The 17,500-nt window shown below is 38.2% G+C and overlaps 1 protein-coding gene across 3 annotated transcripts in view; it reads right to left on the bottom strand.

Annotated features, from left to right (window-relative positions):
• LOC138014239 (CD63 antigen-like) overlaps nt 1–17,500 on the bottom strand; it is a 32,804-nt gene that overhangs the window by 4,076 nt on the left and 11,228 nt on the right. For all 3 annotated transcript variants that reach the window (XM_068861285.1, XM_068861286.1, XM_068861287.1), the window contains exons 5-7: nt 15,820–15,930; nt 14,030–14,182; nt 2,670–2,771 (exon numbers count right to left, since the gene is read on the bottom strand). In XM_068861285.1, coding sequence (XP_068717386.1) covers nt 2,670–2,771; nt 14,030–14,182; nt 15,820–15,930 — 366 coding nt within the window. The remainder of the gene's footprint in view (nt 1–2,669; nt 2,772–14,029; nt 14,183–15,819; nt 15,931–17,500) is intronic.

Here is a 17,500-nt window from a genome sequence, read left to right as displayed (position 1 = left end):
AAATTCTCTGGTAACTTTTTCTGATTGGATATCGAACACCTCGGGTGGATCTGTGATTTCTGTTGTCTTGCTATTTGTATTTATTTGAACTCAACTCTGCACAGTCTTCAAGAAAAAACAATTGGAAATTTGACTAATTCTTGTTGGTCAAGAACTATTTATGGAGGAGTCGAATATGTTGTTTGTTTCAATAAAATCCTTCGTTGGAAAGGTTTTTTTGTGAGGTTCTTTTTAAGGCCTTTGTGGATTCATCGTGTTGTGTAACATTCGAGCTCAACTAATTTGCAATCGTGGGTTGATATTTGACACGCGCCGAGCAGTTTTCATAAAGATGACAGGAAGTCAAAATGGTAGCTATAGTTTTTAACGTCAGAAAAAGATCTGTTTTGTCACGATGGTGTAAAATGAAATTCATTTGGGAAGCCAAAAATATTTCTTTAAGTTCCTGGTTCTACGACTTACAAGCGCGAAAAATTTTCAACAATATTATTATATCGCTTAAATCTAACCCAAAAACATTCGGATAGTAAAAAACTTCATATGTATGACAAATTTCCTTGTCTTTGTGTTAGTCAGCATTGTGATTTGCGATAAATAGCGTTCGCAAGTATGTTTGCATCTCATAGATGTCTAGATTTTCAATTACAAATTCTGTATTGATTAAAACTGTATTACAACAAAATTAAAGAACGAAAGACGGAAGTTTCTTGGCTAAAAAGTAAGTTGTTTTACTTCGAAAACGACGAACGATTAAACTAACGTTCTTATTTGTAGCCTGAAGTTCATTCAACGTAAACAAGAACGTAGCACAAGGTAATCACGTGCACCTTTGTAGTTGCTTAGCACGTGATCAATTTCTTCCTTTTGACAGAACTCTTGATTCTAGACGGAAGAGACTGCAGAATTTCAGTGTTTTTACGATTGATTGCCATTAATCTTTCGCTGAGAAACAGGAATTCAGAGTTTTATATAAAAGCTATGTTATTGTTTTCTTTTCCTTCATCTGTCTTTTGGCTACCCTGGGTGCCAGAGGAATTTTTTTTTTCAAGGTCGGAGAGAACGCTCCGCGATTCCAAATAAACGGTTGAGGACGAAAAAAACCGTCTGGTCGCACAACCCCAGAACCTCATTTCCTAGTCATCAAATTGGGACAGAATTTCGCCTAGTTCGCTGATTGGACGTTACCTTGGAGGGGGTTCCTCCTTGGACAAATCGAAAAACCGGCTCTCAACAGCAGTTGTGACAAACAGCATTGCGTGACTTTGGCCCGAGAGGAAAGGAAAAGGCCTAATTCTTCCGATCGTCCGTGTGCTGCTTCAGTGCCTTCACGCACTTCAACGGCTTTGACAACGTGAAAAGACCCATTTTAATTGTAGTTAAATTATTTTGCTCATCGATTCGCTCGGAGGGAAAAAACTTTTATCAAATAAATCAATCTTACGCACTGAAAATCAATACAACATCGTTAAAATTGCTCCAAAACTATTAAAGCTGTTGAAATGAACAATTATCACTGTAATCACAATTTTCAGGAATGTTAATGATGCGCTTCATAGCGTCCCGCGAGAAGGAGTCCCAGCTTGGCGGTCAAAACTGGTTTGACGACAACACCGTGACGAGAAATCTGAGCTATCTCTACGCATGGAAATGGGGTTCTGAGGTCGTGCGACCAGAGGTATTTCTTTTAGTCCTCGACCGTTGATTTGGAATCGCGGAGCGTTCTCTCCGGCTTGTCCTTTACTGTTAACTCCCGGCTTTTACGGTACTTTTTAGTGCAAACGTTAAGCAAAAAAATTTAACGTGGCATCAGATTAGACTGAAAAGAAGAGGAATTACGAAGCGGAAACAACACGTTCAGTCCTTCCTAATTGCGTAGAATAAACGTTTGCTTAGTGCAACTGATGCAAGACATGCATGACATGCAGGAAAACGTCAGTCAGAGCAATTTGCAGTTTGTAAAAAGAAGAACTGAGAGAGTTTAACTCAAGAGCGTGTGTTGTTATCTTTGAACTGAATTTTATCACCAAAGCTAAAAAAAGTAAAAGACCTCAAAACGGGACAGGAAATTACAAAATAATCAAAGTGAGAACATGCGAGCCAAAGGGCAACTGCTGGCAAGACGTATGGGTGACCCCTCAAATGGTCTAAATGACCTCCCACTTGACTTGAAAAAATTAACTGGAAGGCTGCAGTTCAATAACATCCAACTCATTGCCTTCTATTTTTGTGTAACACGTACCACAGGAAACCCAGTTTACGCTCATGGAGCGTCTAATAAAACTTTGTGATGGGGAAGTATTTCAATTAGCCAAATCCGCGGGGGGGGGGGGGGGGATCTATTTTTAGATTTTTTTGGATGGGAATATGAATTGGAGTTCTTGATCCAAATTTGGTTTCTAATGAATCGAACGCACCCTTATAAATGCGCAAGGTACGTTTGCTGCGATATACGGTTGGGGTCCACCGTTCCTGTCACATATTTGTGTCTGTTGTTTTCTAATTCAATCCTGATGTCGGTGCATTAGCTTCGTCCTAATTTAGATAGGCACTTGATCTTTAGAAAGAAACACAGTTTGTTCATGCATGCAACACCACGATTCAAATACAACACAAACAACAAATTCACCCATTAAGTACCCGTGAATGAAAAAGAATCGTGCAACTGTTACCTCGATTATTCCACAAATGATACCGCCATAAGCCACAAGTTTCAGGTGCAGTTTCATTCCGTCCAAAGCGGAAGAAGAGCTATTGCTATTGCTATTGCACCCCTAGTAAAAATTACAATGATAAAAACACATGTAAAGGAATTCTCTCTGCACGTCGTCCAACTCCGCCTTCCTAAATGGAAAATAGGGACTTAAAATATTTCAGTGCGGTCGTAAACATGAACGCGACCAAATGAGGGCCTTTAATGCTGGGGCGAGGGCCAACCAGGAAGTCCAAAAATCACGGGCTTCCGCCTCGACTACGCAGACTAGGAAACGATAGCGAGTTTAATTAAGAAACGACGACGGCTACGACTACGAAACAATAACAATAATACACAAAACAATAATATTATTGATCAGAAGAGCATAAATATTACGATTCTCAGTTGAGTATGACACTAGGGAAGTTTGGTGACAAAGTTCCAGCGTTAAAGTTACCATGTTGTCAAAGGCAACTTCCTCCGTTTCCAAGAGTAACTTTTAGGATCTACTAATGATAACGGTTAAATTCAAACTGGCGACCGTTACCAGTTAAATGACGTCAAACCCCGAAAAGTTACCCTTGGAAAGAAGCAAGTTGCCCTTGACAAAATGGTAACTTTAACGATGAAACTGTGTCACCAAACTTCCCTAGCGTCATACACAACTGAGAATCGTAGTAACCGTGCTGCGTGCACATGCAGCACGGATTTGCGGACGTGAAATCACCAAATCTCAGGTTTTGACGACAACGTAAGCAACGGACTGAATCTTTCATTCTCTCTTTTCACACTGATACCTCCCGTACCAATTTATTTTTAGGATATTTCGCCATATTGTAGAACGTGAATGAGACTGAATAAAAAAATTCTGATAGAGCCAAATTATATTTTCAGGTGACGTTATCGTCGACCGTCGCTGTCGTAGTTCCTAATTTGAAGTCCCTAATAGTGGTTTCCATCGGTTACAAAAATGGACCTTCACTGCGACTGCGCTTAAATTGGCCCTGGGCAGAGTGTTAAGCCGGAGTGGTCAGAGTCCGTGGGTGCTTACGATTCAGCCAAAAAATCCGGAAATCTCGGCTTGAGGTCAAATGGAAAGGCATTTTCCGGAAAATCTTTACCTCTTTTTCCGTTTAGAATGGAATTCGGGAAATGCCCTTACGATTTGCGAAAATCGTTCCGTTTCCGTTTTCGACGGAAAATTCATCCCAGAGGATAAAACTATTCACTGGACAATTGTAATCAAGGTAAATATGTTTGAGCGAAAGCGAAAACAAGCGAATATTTTGAGGGAAAACACAATCCTGTGAGATCGAAGGAACACGTGGTGAAGGCTTTGAAAATAATCTTACCTTGTCAGCGATTTTAACGCTTGAAATTCCATCAAATGCACCACAATCCTTTCCTTTATTCGTTCCGAAGCCTGTAGTGTATTTTTTTTGGCCAAAAAACGTTAGTAAAACCACTCGGCGATCGGTTGAATCGCCTTCCCTCCATAGGCAGCCCAAGCTCGCGTCACTACAGACAGCCGTTGAGAATATTGAAACGCGTTATAAGACTTTGTATGGGAAATCAAATATCGTCGATTATAAAGCCTAAAAAATGGTCAACTTAACTTTCATTCAATAAAATGAATCAAAATGACTCACCTCTGGTGTATTCTTGTGCCTTCTGGAGCTTATTACACCGTTTCGGGAATTCTGTGTTTTCAGTCACAGGAAACTTTTCGAGATTCCCATTTGGGAATTAAATGGGAAATTTTCCCACTCGAGGGAAAAAATTGGGACAAGAAATTACTTTTAGGGGAAAATGTTGGGTTTTCATTGGGAAAGAACGTCTACTTTCTTTTTGCATCCCAATATTGGGAATATGATGTGAACGTTTTCCCAAGTTATACCCAAAGCTGGGAACAATATGGGAAAAGTTCCCAATTTATTCCCAATATTGTGAATTATGGGGGAACATTTCCCCAAGTTATTCCCAGTATTGTGATTAATATGGGAACATTTATCCAAGTTATTCCCAGAACTGTGAATAATATAGACAAATTTCCCAAGTTATTCCCAGCATTGGGAATGATATAGAAACCGTTACCCAAGTTATTCCCAGAATTGTGAATAATATGGACACATTTCCCAAGTTATTCCCAACATTGTGAATGATATAGAAACCTTCACCCAAGTTATTCCCAAAATTGTGATTAGTATGGGAACATTTATCCAAGTTATTCCCAGAATTGTGAATAATATGGACACATTTCCCAAGTTATTCCCAGTATTGTGAATGATATAGGAGCCACTTTACCCAAGTTACTCCCAGAATTGTGAATAATATGGACACATTCCCCCAAGTTATTCCTTAAATTGTAAAATAATAATAAGGGATTATTTCCCCAATTTAATTCCCAATAGTGTAACACGGATAAATGAAACTAAAAGCCTTTATTATGATGATTCTATAGATTATAGAAATATCCTCCACGTTTGACCGGCCTTGTTCCAAAGGGAACATGAAGCATCAATGTTAAGAATTACACACTCCATGTCAGCACTTTATCCACTTAATGAATACCAGTATCTTTCCCACTTTGTTTGAGGGTTAATTGGAGGACTTCGCTCGGAATCTTGTTCATTTTTCTTCAATGTTTCCTGCGCCATCCTGTATAACGAGTGAGAGACCAGACTGGAACTAGTGAGCCGTTTTCATTTTGGCCAGCAGTCTCCACGGCAAGCTCTCTACCGATTTTGGCGGTAATCGGCGGCTTTAGAACATTTGTATCAACGCTCACAAATTTGTGGTGATTTTTTTGTTGTTTTACTCTTTAAATGCTGATCCAAGGCAGGGAAATGCTTACAAGAACTCAAGTAAAAAGGTAAGCGTTAACTATAGGCGAATAACATTTGATTTGATGCCTTATTGTCTTCAAAATGACGATTTAAAGGTAGAGTACCTTCAAGTCAATTTTTCTGGCAAGGATACTTAATTACTGGGTTGCCAAACCCAGTCGGAATCTGTCTTTAATTTCGTCGTTTTTTTATTTTTCGTTTTCTTTTTCTTTTTATTTTTTTCCTTGTCGGTAAAAGTCTTGCCTGTCACTCCCCTGCTAAGTGGTGTCTTTGTGCATAGAGCCTTCTACTCGTATTTTCTTAGGATCGAGAGGGTAGTGGAAAATGCGTAGATTTCTCTGGTGAACACAGTAGAACGATTAACTTAACCGGCAATGGCGTCGAAAGTCATGTAACGCGAATAGCGTTTTAGTGGATCTTTGAACAAAATGTACCCTTATGAAGCTCAATAATGGCAAGCGAATTGGATACTGAACAAGACAGGTGGTCGAATGTTAGAAGCGACGAGTAATGGACTTCGACAACAATCTGTCGCCCGTCGAGCCGTAATCAAAGCGAGCTGTCTTCCTAAAATTTTGCTAAGTGCGGTGTTTTGTGCAACACTCAAACCAAATGAACAGTTCTCTGGTAACTCAGTATGGGTTCAACAAAGACAGAGAAGGAATCCATATAGTGGATCTGTTATCTCAGTTGTCTCGCTATTTGTCAGATTTGTATTTACCTGTTCTCAACTCTGCACAGTCTTCAGGTATAACAATTGGAAATTTCACTAATAAGTCATTGACGTGAATGGCGTTTTAGTGGATCTTTAAACAAAATATACCCTCATGGAGCTCAAGAATGGATCGTCAATTGGAGAAACAAGACACCGCTGGAAAATAAATGTCTGGATTTTAAGCGACGAGTGTTTTGGTCTTCGACAACAATTTCATTTTTCGCCTTTGGATATCAAGTGAGCTTTGTTTCTAATATTTTACTAACTTGGTATTATATAAAACACTGAAATCAAATAGCAATTTTTTTTATGGATTTAACAAATATTGAAGGAATCGAACGCCTTGAATGTATCACAGTGTTTACTCAAGTCGCATCTTAGTTGTCTGGCAATTTACATTTACATTTATTGGTATTTTGTACTCACCTCTGCAAAGGTGTAAAATATTTGGAAATGTGACAGTGAAGAATTATTTGAATGAAAGTTGTTGTCGCTTTTCTGCTTCATTGTTTACGGTCAAGGTTCCGAGTCGAAAGGGGTTTGATGTGAACTGTCAAAACTGCTCATGTATTTAATTGCATCTCTTGTTTGCACGCACGCAATTGAAAAAGGAAAGTATTTTTGCCTGTAATAGTAAGTATGTTGTTTGTTTCGATTAATTTTTCGCTGGAAAAGGATTTTGCCGAGATATTTCCAGCCTTTGTGAACTTTAATATCATGTTGTGTAATTTTCGAGCTTAACAAATTTGCATACGTGTGTTGAAATGTGATACGCGAGGATCATCTTGATAAATAACCTCATCTTGGAGAGTAAATTTATGACTTTGCTGGAACAATGGTCAAACTCAAGAGTTGCACGATTGAGATCTTTGTGTTGAATTTGCACATTTCTTGTCAAACTTTATAACACTTGGAAGAAAAAGAGAACTAACAAAAACCTTGTATCTTGCCATCGTTTGACGCAGATGCTTCACTGTTTCGCCGCCGCGGTATAAACTTCATCACGGCGCCCGCTGAATCCGATGTCACTTCGATTTTGCGCTTTACTCTTGCGGCCAAAAGTACAGTAGCAAAATTGAACGTAGCAAAAATATCTTAAAATGTTTGTCGTTGATCGTAATTTTTTATATTCGGGGTTCAAAATTAATGTTGTTTTCATGTCGTAAATGTTGTTGCTGATGACAAAATATTTTATTCTCGATCGACCATCCTGAAAACTTCCTTCTGCTGTTCCTAAAAGCTGTGTATCAAAATTTATTCACTTTTGCTTCAATATTTGTTTTGAATAAAGCAAGCTAACAAAAATCTGTACCTTGCTTAGTTCGCATTTGTGGGCATTAAAATAGAACTTTCGGTCCTTTGCTTCTGTTACGGTGTGGTATAATTTTTAGGTCACCCATCCAAATACTAACCCCGCCGGATAGGGATTGACTTCAATGAACTTTTGTAAAATACAAAGCTGTCAGACGCTCAGAGTGCACGCTTAAACTTGTGGTAAAAGAAGTTGTGAGGGAACTTGGAAATGATCAACATTTCAGCGTAGAAGCCAATGTTATTTTCTTCAATCTTTCTGGGTTTGGTACTTTGCGAGTAACCACATGTCTTCTCAGGGGGCTATTTACCTAAGACTTTAACCATGGCACTACAATGATAGACAATACCAAAACAATATCGTGCACTGTTAGAGCTACATATTACACAAGGACAACTTGAATCTCCTGGAAGACAACACACAGCTCAGTTGACATTATGAAATAAATCGCTGTGTTACTTCACTACCACACGTAAGCAATGCGTGTCAATTTTTTCTAAAGAGGACAGGAATTTCTTCTTTCTGACAAATGATTAATTAATAGGCCGGTAGCCAGGTTTTCTATCCTCAGAAAAGGATCTGTTTCGTCATACGAACGTGTGAGGACCTGTGAGCCAAAGGGCCTCTGCTGGTATGACTTCTGGGTGACCCCTTAAATGGTCTTAATGACCCCCCAACTTGAAAAAAATTGCCTGAAACGCTGCACGTACTACAGGCAACCCAGTGTACCCTCACGGAGGGTCTAGTTTGCCTTTTTAAATGCTATAACCCTGCAATAATTGGTAAACCTTTTAACAAGAAAAATGTTTTGGATCAAATGGTGAAGTAAATGATTTGGTATAAAAGTGCTCATACGGCGAATAAATTCATGTATACGATTGACAAATGATTCATTCCGGTAAATGCTGTCTCTTTTCAATGCAGAATCATAAATGCCTGAGAAAACTAGGTATTATTGACGTTTGTAAGTAAAGAGAGCTAAATTTGAGTCTACTCTTCACACACTTTAACTGTAATTGATTGAAATGATCACGGATTTAGAGGAATCGTGACTTGCATCATTGAAGTATTTACATGCATATATTTATATTTAAGTTACCATGAAAGAAGAAGAGACACTTCCTGAAGAAATTCTTTGAAAAGGTCCTTTACAGCAGAGAAAATGCTTAGCAGCCAATTCTGTTTCCCCGGCCGTTTATGGTTTGATGTATTTAAGGATTACTCTTTGCAGACTTGTTATGGTTCTGTGGTTTATCTGAAATCTTAAAAAGCCCTTTTTGTATTTTAAATTCAAAACAAGAACCCAATCCAAAGATTTTGACCTGAAGATAACTGCTTTGAAATCAATTATTTTGTATTCTAATTTTTTTTGTGAGTCATGATGGTAATTGTTAGCTTCACTGGAATGGTGTCCAGCACATTTCTGATTTGCTGGTTGGAATATTATTTTACGGGAGCAGGTCACTATAACCTTGTTTCTTCCACATGTGCATTTGTACTTCTCAGTTATTTAAGGTCAATTCTTGATTTTTCTGACCTCGTTCAAGAAACATGAAAATTTTCATGTTTCGCTCTCAGCGGCACCCAACGTCAATTTTCGGAAAATATCTGTTCGGAGGACAATTTGAGATCTAGAATTTTCGGAATATTTGTTGTAAAATTTCTCGCTTGCCTGCCTGTCCTAGGATTTTCGAACATCTGAAAAATGATATAATTGCCCATTTTAAATGGATTTTTTACCCCAAAAAGGTCACCTAGAATTTTCGGAGCCTTTTTTCTGCCTGGAATTTTCGAAAAGGTAAGTTTTGATCCCTATAATTTTCGGATCACTAAACTTTCAGCTAGGAAATCCAAACAGATGAAAAATTTTTAGGGGATAGAAATATGCCTATATCTACTGTTTAAATACCAAAATACGCTAAACAACTGTATGTTTAAGTGGTTTTGAACTATATTCTCGTTGGCTGCCCCTGCACTCTCCCACCAACGCAGTACCACCATTTCTTTAGAAACTAGAATTTTGTTTACTCTTTCAAGAAAGTTTCAGCACTTGCAATGTCCAAAATTTCTGTCTAATTCCAAGTTTTTATCACTTATTTCAAAAAATTTAAATCTAATTGATGCACAGCTTGGAATTATTCCAAGTCTGAATTTCCTGTGAAAATTCACAATTCTGTTCCTATGAAATTTCCAGGAATTCCTAGGAAGTCCCAGATTTGTTTTGCAAGGGTGTGAACTATTTGGGAGTATTTCCCCACATTAATTATTTGAAGTTCTGATCAACCAACTGAACCAATTTTCCCAAAAAGAACAGAAACATTTTCTGATCCATTGCCTTTAGCTTATATCAAGTGTTTCCAAGTGTAAAATGCATTGTTTGCATTTTAAAGACACAGTGCAAATAATGGGCTGTCATAGTTACATTTACGCCTTTTGGAAAACCAACTGACAAATTTTGTTTATAGAGTGCAATGTGAAGTGCCAGCCTTCTACCCCATATGAACCGTGTCAGCGTTAGCCCTACTAATGGTTCATATGGGATAGAAGGCTGGCACTTCACATTACACTCCAATCAGTTAAGTCTATTCTCATATAAGTGCTACACAGCCAACGTTTGCAAAAAAAACGTAATCCTTCCTTGGACAAATTTTGTTACCCTGTTCCAGAGACTCACTCACTCACCGTGGTTGAGCAACACTGGAAACAAAACATTTATATGAGGATAGCATTATTAATATTACCGCGGCATGTCTAATTTGCAGGTCGCGGGTTGCAGGTCATTGTTTCACCAATACATAAAGTGTCCTAAACATTCATAAAAGCTAACCTTAGGCCTAAGGTTAGCTTTTATGAATGTCTAGGATACTTTCTGTATTGGTGAAAAAATGACCTGCAACCCGCGACCTGCGAATTAGACCCACCAGTAAATGCTGTTGTAAACTTCTCAAACCACTCTTAAATCCAAGTTTAATGCATGTTATTTAATTATTCTAGTCTAAAGATAAATACTAATGTAGACCCTTAGTGGTGATTAATACTGTTTATTAAGTTGTTTAATTGTCACAGATTTGTGTGTTTCTCATTTACTATATAGCAGAGCAGTTGTCAATGGGCTGAAAATGAACAGTTGCATTCAAGGTTATATTATGATTTCCATGGTGAACAGGCAATTATTGAGCCATGCATCATTGAAGGAAATTGATGGTCAAATTACATGCTAATCTTTATATGTTTTGGGGGCAAAAAGTATTTTCACATGAAAACCATAAAAGGGAGCTGTTTATCGGGAAAAGAAACCCCATTTGAAGGAAATTGCTGGGTCAAGAAAATCCAAGGGAGGGAAATTATTGTGACAGGAATCTCCTAATAACAGGGGAAATTATTGGGACATGTAAATCCCAATAATATATAGTGAAATTATTGGACATTTAAATCCCAATATAAGGGTATTACTGGAACATGTAAATCCCAATCTAGGGCAATGTTTGGGATGTGTAAATCCCAATATAGGGGAATTATTGGGACGTGTAAATCCCAATATAGGGGAATTACTGGGACATGTAAATCCCGATATAGGGGAATTATTGGGACATATAAATCCCAACATAGGGAAATTATTGGGAAATGTAAATCCCAATTTAGGGGAATTATTGGGACGTGTAAATCCCAATATAGGGGAATCATTGGGACGTATAAATCCCAATATAGGGGAATTATTGGGACATGTAAACCCCAATATTTAACAATTATTCACCGAAGGCGAAGTGATTATCGGTGAATATTCACCGATAATCACTGAGCCTGAGGCGAATAATTGTTTTAGTATAAATACACAGGTGATTATTTCAAAAAAGTGAAAAAAAACATTTCAACGTGAAATCATCTTCACTTACAGTGGCAAAACGACCACTGGCAGCCATTTTGTCCGTCGAGGTGATTATCGGCTGATAATCTGAGATAGCGAGCCAATGAGAGCGTGCGATTTTGTATAATCACCTGTGTATTTATACTAAAGGGGAATTATTGGGACATATAAACCCCAATGTAGGGGACATAATGTGGAATTCTTGTCCCAAGATTGGTTTTGGTATCACTTTCCCAATTTGGGAAATTCCCAAGAGAAACCCACTTAGAACACAGAAATAACCCATTTTATTCACAGATTGGGAATTGCAAAAAGTTTTCTGTGAGTGTTTTCAATGTTCTAAGACGAAGTCAAGGCTGCACACTACGATTCCGACCGTTGTAAGCTCAGAGGTGGTTTGCGACTCGAAAATCCATCCCAGCCAAGAATTTTTCACGCAAAGCTAAAGCCACGTCATTTGCGAACCTCCGAGAATGTTTCGTAGTCAAAAATCCCCACGCACTTGGCTGGAAATGAGCATTTTCTCTTTCAATTCCACGATAGCTGATGAATCTAACAGTAACTGATGACCCGTGAAGACACGGAGCTTGGGTCCGAGGTCAAATTAACTCCACCCGCTGAGGTACAGTCATTTCATTTACAACACTTACCCCATCCCCACAGCGGCTTCTCGTAACCATGTTCGATTCATTTTATTGAATGAAAGTTAAATTGAGCATTTTTTAGGCTTTATAATCGACGGTATTTGATTTCCCATACAAAGTCTTATAACGCTTTTAAATTCTCAATGGCTGTCTGTAGTGACGCGAGCTTGGGCTGCCTATGTTCCCTCGAGCTCAAATTGCCTGACTTAGAATGTCCGTCATGTAGGCGTCATGAAAGCTAGACAGCCGAAATTTACAGGGAAACTGGGGCTATTTCTCCCCAGTAAACACGCCAAATTTCAGCGCGATCGGTGAAAATGGCGGCTTTCTACGAACGGATCCTACAAGAATGATTCATGAGTGTGCGATTTCCATAGAGAACTAGGAAAAAGAGTTTTAATAAACAGTCTGAACAGTTCAAGCCATTTACATCTTTTTGACCTCCATTGGTGTCAAGTCATGCCAAGGCTAATTCTTTCCTGAGACGGTAAATTATTTACTTCTGATAGGATGCGGAAAAAAATTACAGATTATGCGGAAATTTTTGGCTATATTATGTGTAAACATGCGATGATTATGCGGAAATTACACCGGATTATGCGGAAATTTAAACATTTATAGAACTAATAATTAGGCCCGTCCAATGTATTTACATGCTTATGGTAAATCAGGACTCGAAATTGCGACCAATACAGTCGCTTTTTCCCTTTGCAATTAAGATACCTGGCTGAGTCGCCAATTTGCGACTAGCATTCACCGTTAAAATTAAAGGGTTGGTAATCGGCATTTTGCCGAAACTTTTGCGAAAAGAAATAAAGGGATAAAAAATATTTTGTTTCTTGTCATGAGTTTTGTTTCAATTTGGAGATATGGAGCAAAATTGTGATGTGGTTGAACCACGATCCATTCCCTCGATCATTCACCATTTTCAGCGGTTTTTTACACATACGTATTGCGGGCTCTTTGTTTTGTACAACTTCATCGCAATGATTGTCCCTACTTTACCAGAGTTACAAATGATGCAATTTTAATTTGCTACTATAACTTGTGGCTAAATTCTCATACCTTGCATCTTTTTAAAAGAATTTCGAGCCTAGGGTATGTTATGAACACGGTTTAACGAGAGTCCAGGCTCATTCCCGAAAAATGAGTGGAATTTTTTTCATCTTGCGAACGAAATGGCGTGTTTTCTTCAATGTTCAGGAAAATAAGCGTTTTAAAATAGTCAATCTCTTCGGCTTTTGTGTTTGTGAGGGTGGTAAGCAGCTGCCTTATCACAAATATCAGGCATTTCTTCAGTTTTATGCGGAAAATATTGTAATTATGCGGAGGATGCGGATTTTAGGGAATTATGCGGATCCGCATCGCCGCATCCTGTCAGATGCCATGTAAATATCAAGACCTCTTCGGACCTTTGATCTGTCCTCACTGAACACAATACGGGCAACCCTAAAATCCGGAATCCGGAATCACAGGTCATTGTCTTACCAATACAGAGTAAAAACGATCCTAAACATTCATAAAAGCTAACCTTAGGCCTAAAAACGTTTGTTTAGGCCGAATTAGGCCTAAGATTAGCTTTTATGAATGTTTAGGATAGTTTTTACTCTCTGTATTGGTAAAACAATGACCTGCGATTCCAGATTCCGGATTCCAGGTTTTAGGGTTGCCCACACAATACCGTCTGCATACCGTTGTTTATGTTACTGAGTTACATTCTTATTGTTTTATCCTTTGTAGACGTTTTAAGATCACAAATGGTATAATCAACTTTGGTATGAGAAATTCCCAACAGATACAAGGTATGACCAGTTGTCTAACACCTCGTCTTTGTGTTCATTGATGAATGATTCATTGGATATCTTTGATGAGACAAGAGTTATGGAAGAGTTGTGCTTATACATGTGAGTGGTACAAGCCACACAAACTCTCAAACCATAAAAAGAACTATTTACCTTCTGGTTTATTTTGCTAAGTTCAAATTCAAACCCACAAGCATGGCGCCGGTGATCCACCTTGCAGCAGCTGTCTGGGACTTTGTCATATCTGCCTCCTCCATAAGCTGTATGTCTCCAATCAGCGTAATTGATTGCTCCACAGCAATTACCCTAATCAGAACCACCCCACAAAAAAATCACCATCATTTAATATCATTTTGAAACTTGCTACAGTTTAAAGGGCCCTAGTCAGCTACGCCCATGTTTTTGTTGACATACGGGAGTTTTAGTGTTGTATTACTCTTGGGACTTGACCAAACCAAAAATAATCGTGAGAAAATGCGAGATATACTTATCGGCTCACCTAAATTTATTTGATAACCAAAAAACTGACAATGAAAACAAGGCACGACAGTTTAATTTAGTTTAATTCGTTGCTTGCGCGGTACTTTGTAAATAATGAGAAGCAGTATTGGGTCTCAGTAAATGTAAACTAGAGATGGTTTCATTTATCGCTCACGTAAATCGCAATTCACACTTGTAGCATCAGATGAAATCTCTTATTCTACGTTCCTAGAATTTCTTCGTTTTAAAGTTTACCAAATCCTCAAACGGGTGTTGAATTATCCAACAAAAATTTCTTCTTCCTGTAAAGTAAACAAGATGACCTCTGCTTTCCAGATCAATATCAAAATATGTCACATGCAAGCTTGTTCAGTTCCACAAAACTAAGTTTTATCATCGGTGAGAAAATGAAATGAACAACGAAAAGATAAAGGCTTTTACAGACTGTAATAGCAACCAGTATTCAAATGTTTGCCTGTGTTTTCAGTGCTGTCAGCTCGAATGGAAGACACGCATAACATTATTTAAACCAGAATCATCGATCCGACGGTGAATTCGCTGTTCGTGATTCCTTGAAATGTAATCCAAGAAATTATTTCTCCACTTTTCAGAAATAATACACTGATTCTGATCATTCTAGCCGTCACAATTGAATAATTGCGGTACTCCTCGCCGAGAAGATGTAGTTCAACAACGATCTCCGTTTCCACTCGATAACATGTTGCGAAGAGCAAGTCACACATAAATAATGATAGAAAATGAAATTCTAATAAACTTAGCTTATTTTTCCATGAAAAACAGAATTATGTAGCCCATTTGATGTCCGATGGAAACAGATTACTTTGACAGTCACAGAATTTGCCTGTGGGGCCCGGCATTTCCCTGTGGATCCTTCCCCTTGATCCATGATGAGCTCTCACCCTTGCTTTGTTGGCCAATGTCTTGGCAATAATACCCTAGGTCCTGCATTGGGATCCACTATGAACCATTTTATAGCAAAGTTTTGTACAGTAGGATATCTGTCACCTGAACCTCAACTATAGTAATATTGGTCATCGGTTTGACTCCTTATTGAAGGATCTTAACTTTGTTTTTGAAATGCATGCCAACAAACAACTTGTTCTTAGACTGTCCTGGGTTAAAAAAATTGGTCTTTGTTGAACTCCACGTTCATTAATATCACTTCAGATCTCCACCTTTTAATCATACGTTTAGCACTTGCACTGGTGATTGAAAAGCTAATAATTATTTTGCACCCTCTTTCAAGAAAATTGGGATGGCCTTGACGAGGAAATTAAGCATTTTATGCTATTATTGGAAGAAGAAGGGCCAAGACTGTGTTTGTTTTTTTCAGCTGCCTAAAACACTTTAAAATAAATTTGAAATTCAAATTAAATGCACAAAATCCCATGAATTACTTTATTTAATAATGTCATAAAAAGTTTGCAAATTCATGTACGTACCTCTTTTTGCCGACTGTCAATAATCCTGAGTATTTTATAGTGTCCAGTCTTTCCATACAGTTCCATCTGTTTCTTCAAGTCTGCTTCTAAGTCATCCTTTAACAAGGCCTTCTGATAGGGTGCGATTAAAAAAATGCAAATTATGCGATTTTTTTCAGGGCAGATTGTGCGATTAGAAAGGCCGATTATGCGATAAATAATGTAAATTATGCAATTTTTTTCTCCGCAATTTTAAGCTTGTTTTATAAGGTTTCAGGTGAAGAAAAACACTTTTTTGCTGCCCTAAAAACATTTTGAACACAAAGGAACAGAATCGATATTAGTTGGGATAAATAAAAAAAATAAGGTCTTCTGCACTACCGGTGCATCACGTTAAAAGTTGAAAGGACACAGCTAACATGCCAAATGAATGATCAAGGTGCTTGTCAACCAAGAACTTCCGAAGATGGTCAATCACAATAGGGCCATACCCCCATTTATACGAGAAAAAATAAGCCGCGGCTTTCTCTGGCCGCGGCTTGCATAAGACTCGAATGTTCACCCCGTATAAATGGTACAAAATCTACGTTCACGTCTTTTTCAAGCCGCGGCTTATATTGACCTGGGAATATATATTCGTATAAATAGTCCCTTTTCTCTCGTGTAAACGGCCCTAATATTGCACGACGAGAAAAACATTAGTCCATCGTCCACGTGGACCGTACCTGTGAAGTACTAGGGAGCTTAAGCAAGCGCATTTTTGAGACGCGGACGGCAACCGGAAGAGAATATTTCACGTGCCGGGACGGTGGTGTCTCCAAGATTTTTATACTAATCATCTGTAATGGAGAAAGGATACTTAGCAATGTAAAGGTGGTTGTGTAAATAAAAGATAAAAGGGAAAACAGCTCACTTCCGGTTGCCGTCCGCCTCTCAAAAATGCACGTGCTTGAGCTCCCTACTTTCTTGCTCGATCGTGAGCTGTCAGATAGCGCGGAAGGTGGGAACTTCCTTCTTCGTCGAAGAAAAAGCGGGCGTTTTCACAACAAACTTATCCATGAGTAAGTTTTTATCAGTTTTCAACGAAAGAAACTACATTTTGCCGAAAAACTTACAACTTCGCTTATTTTTCACAAGTCTCTTCTCTAAGAGAAGGCAACTGTGTCATAAATTAAGTGGTGTGGGTGTGTATGTGCGTGTTTGTGTTGCACCAATAGAAGGAGACTCGTACCAGGTCCCCGACATGCAAAATAAAGCCTTGAACTTCGAATGTTTACGAAATCGAAGGTGGCAAAGGATTTCTAGCCTTTTTCCAAGATAAATCATCTTAAAAATGGCGTATTTATGCAGGAATTTCTAAGAAACGTGTTGATTTATGTTTCATTTTATGAATTTTGTGCGTCCTTTTGTGAATTATGCGATTTTTCGTGAATTGTGCGATCGGATGTGATTTGAAATCGATTGTGCGAAATCGCACCATCGCGTAATATCAGAAGGCCTGTTTAACTGGGCATAATGTACACTTAATGTATGGTCCAGAGGGAAACAGTTAGTTTTGTTTTCCTGAGAGTCTTGATGTTTTCCAAGACAAAGTTGAGGGAAACATCAGGACTCGAGGGAAAACAAAACTAATAATAAATAACAATAATAATAATAATAATAATAATAATAATAATAATATAAATAATAATAATAATAATAA

Source organism: Montipora capricornis, chromosome 8, assembly GCF_036669925.1.
Source record: "Montipora capricornis isolate CH-2021 chromosome 8, ASM3666992v2, whole genome shotgun sequence".
NCBI classification, from domain to species: Eukaryota; Metazoa; Cnidaria; class Anthozoa; order Scleractinia; family Acroporidae; genus Montipora; species Montipora capricornis.
This window is presented reverse-complemented; position numbering and strand designations above follow the sequence as displayed.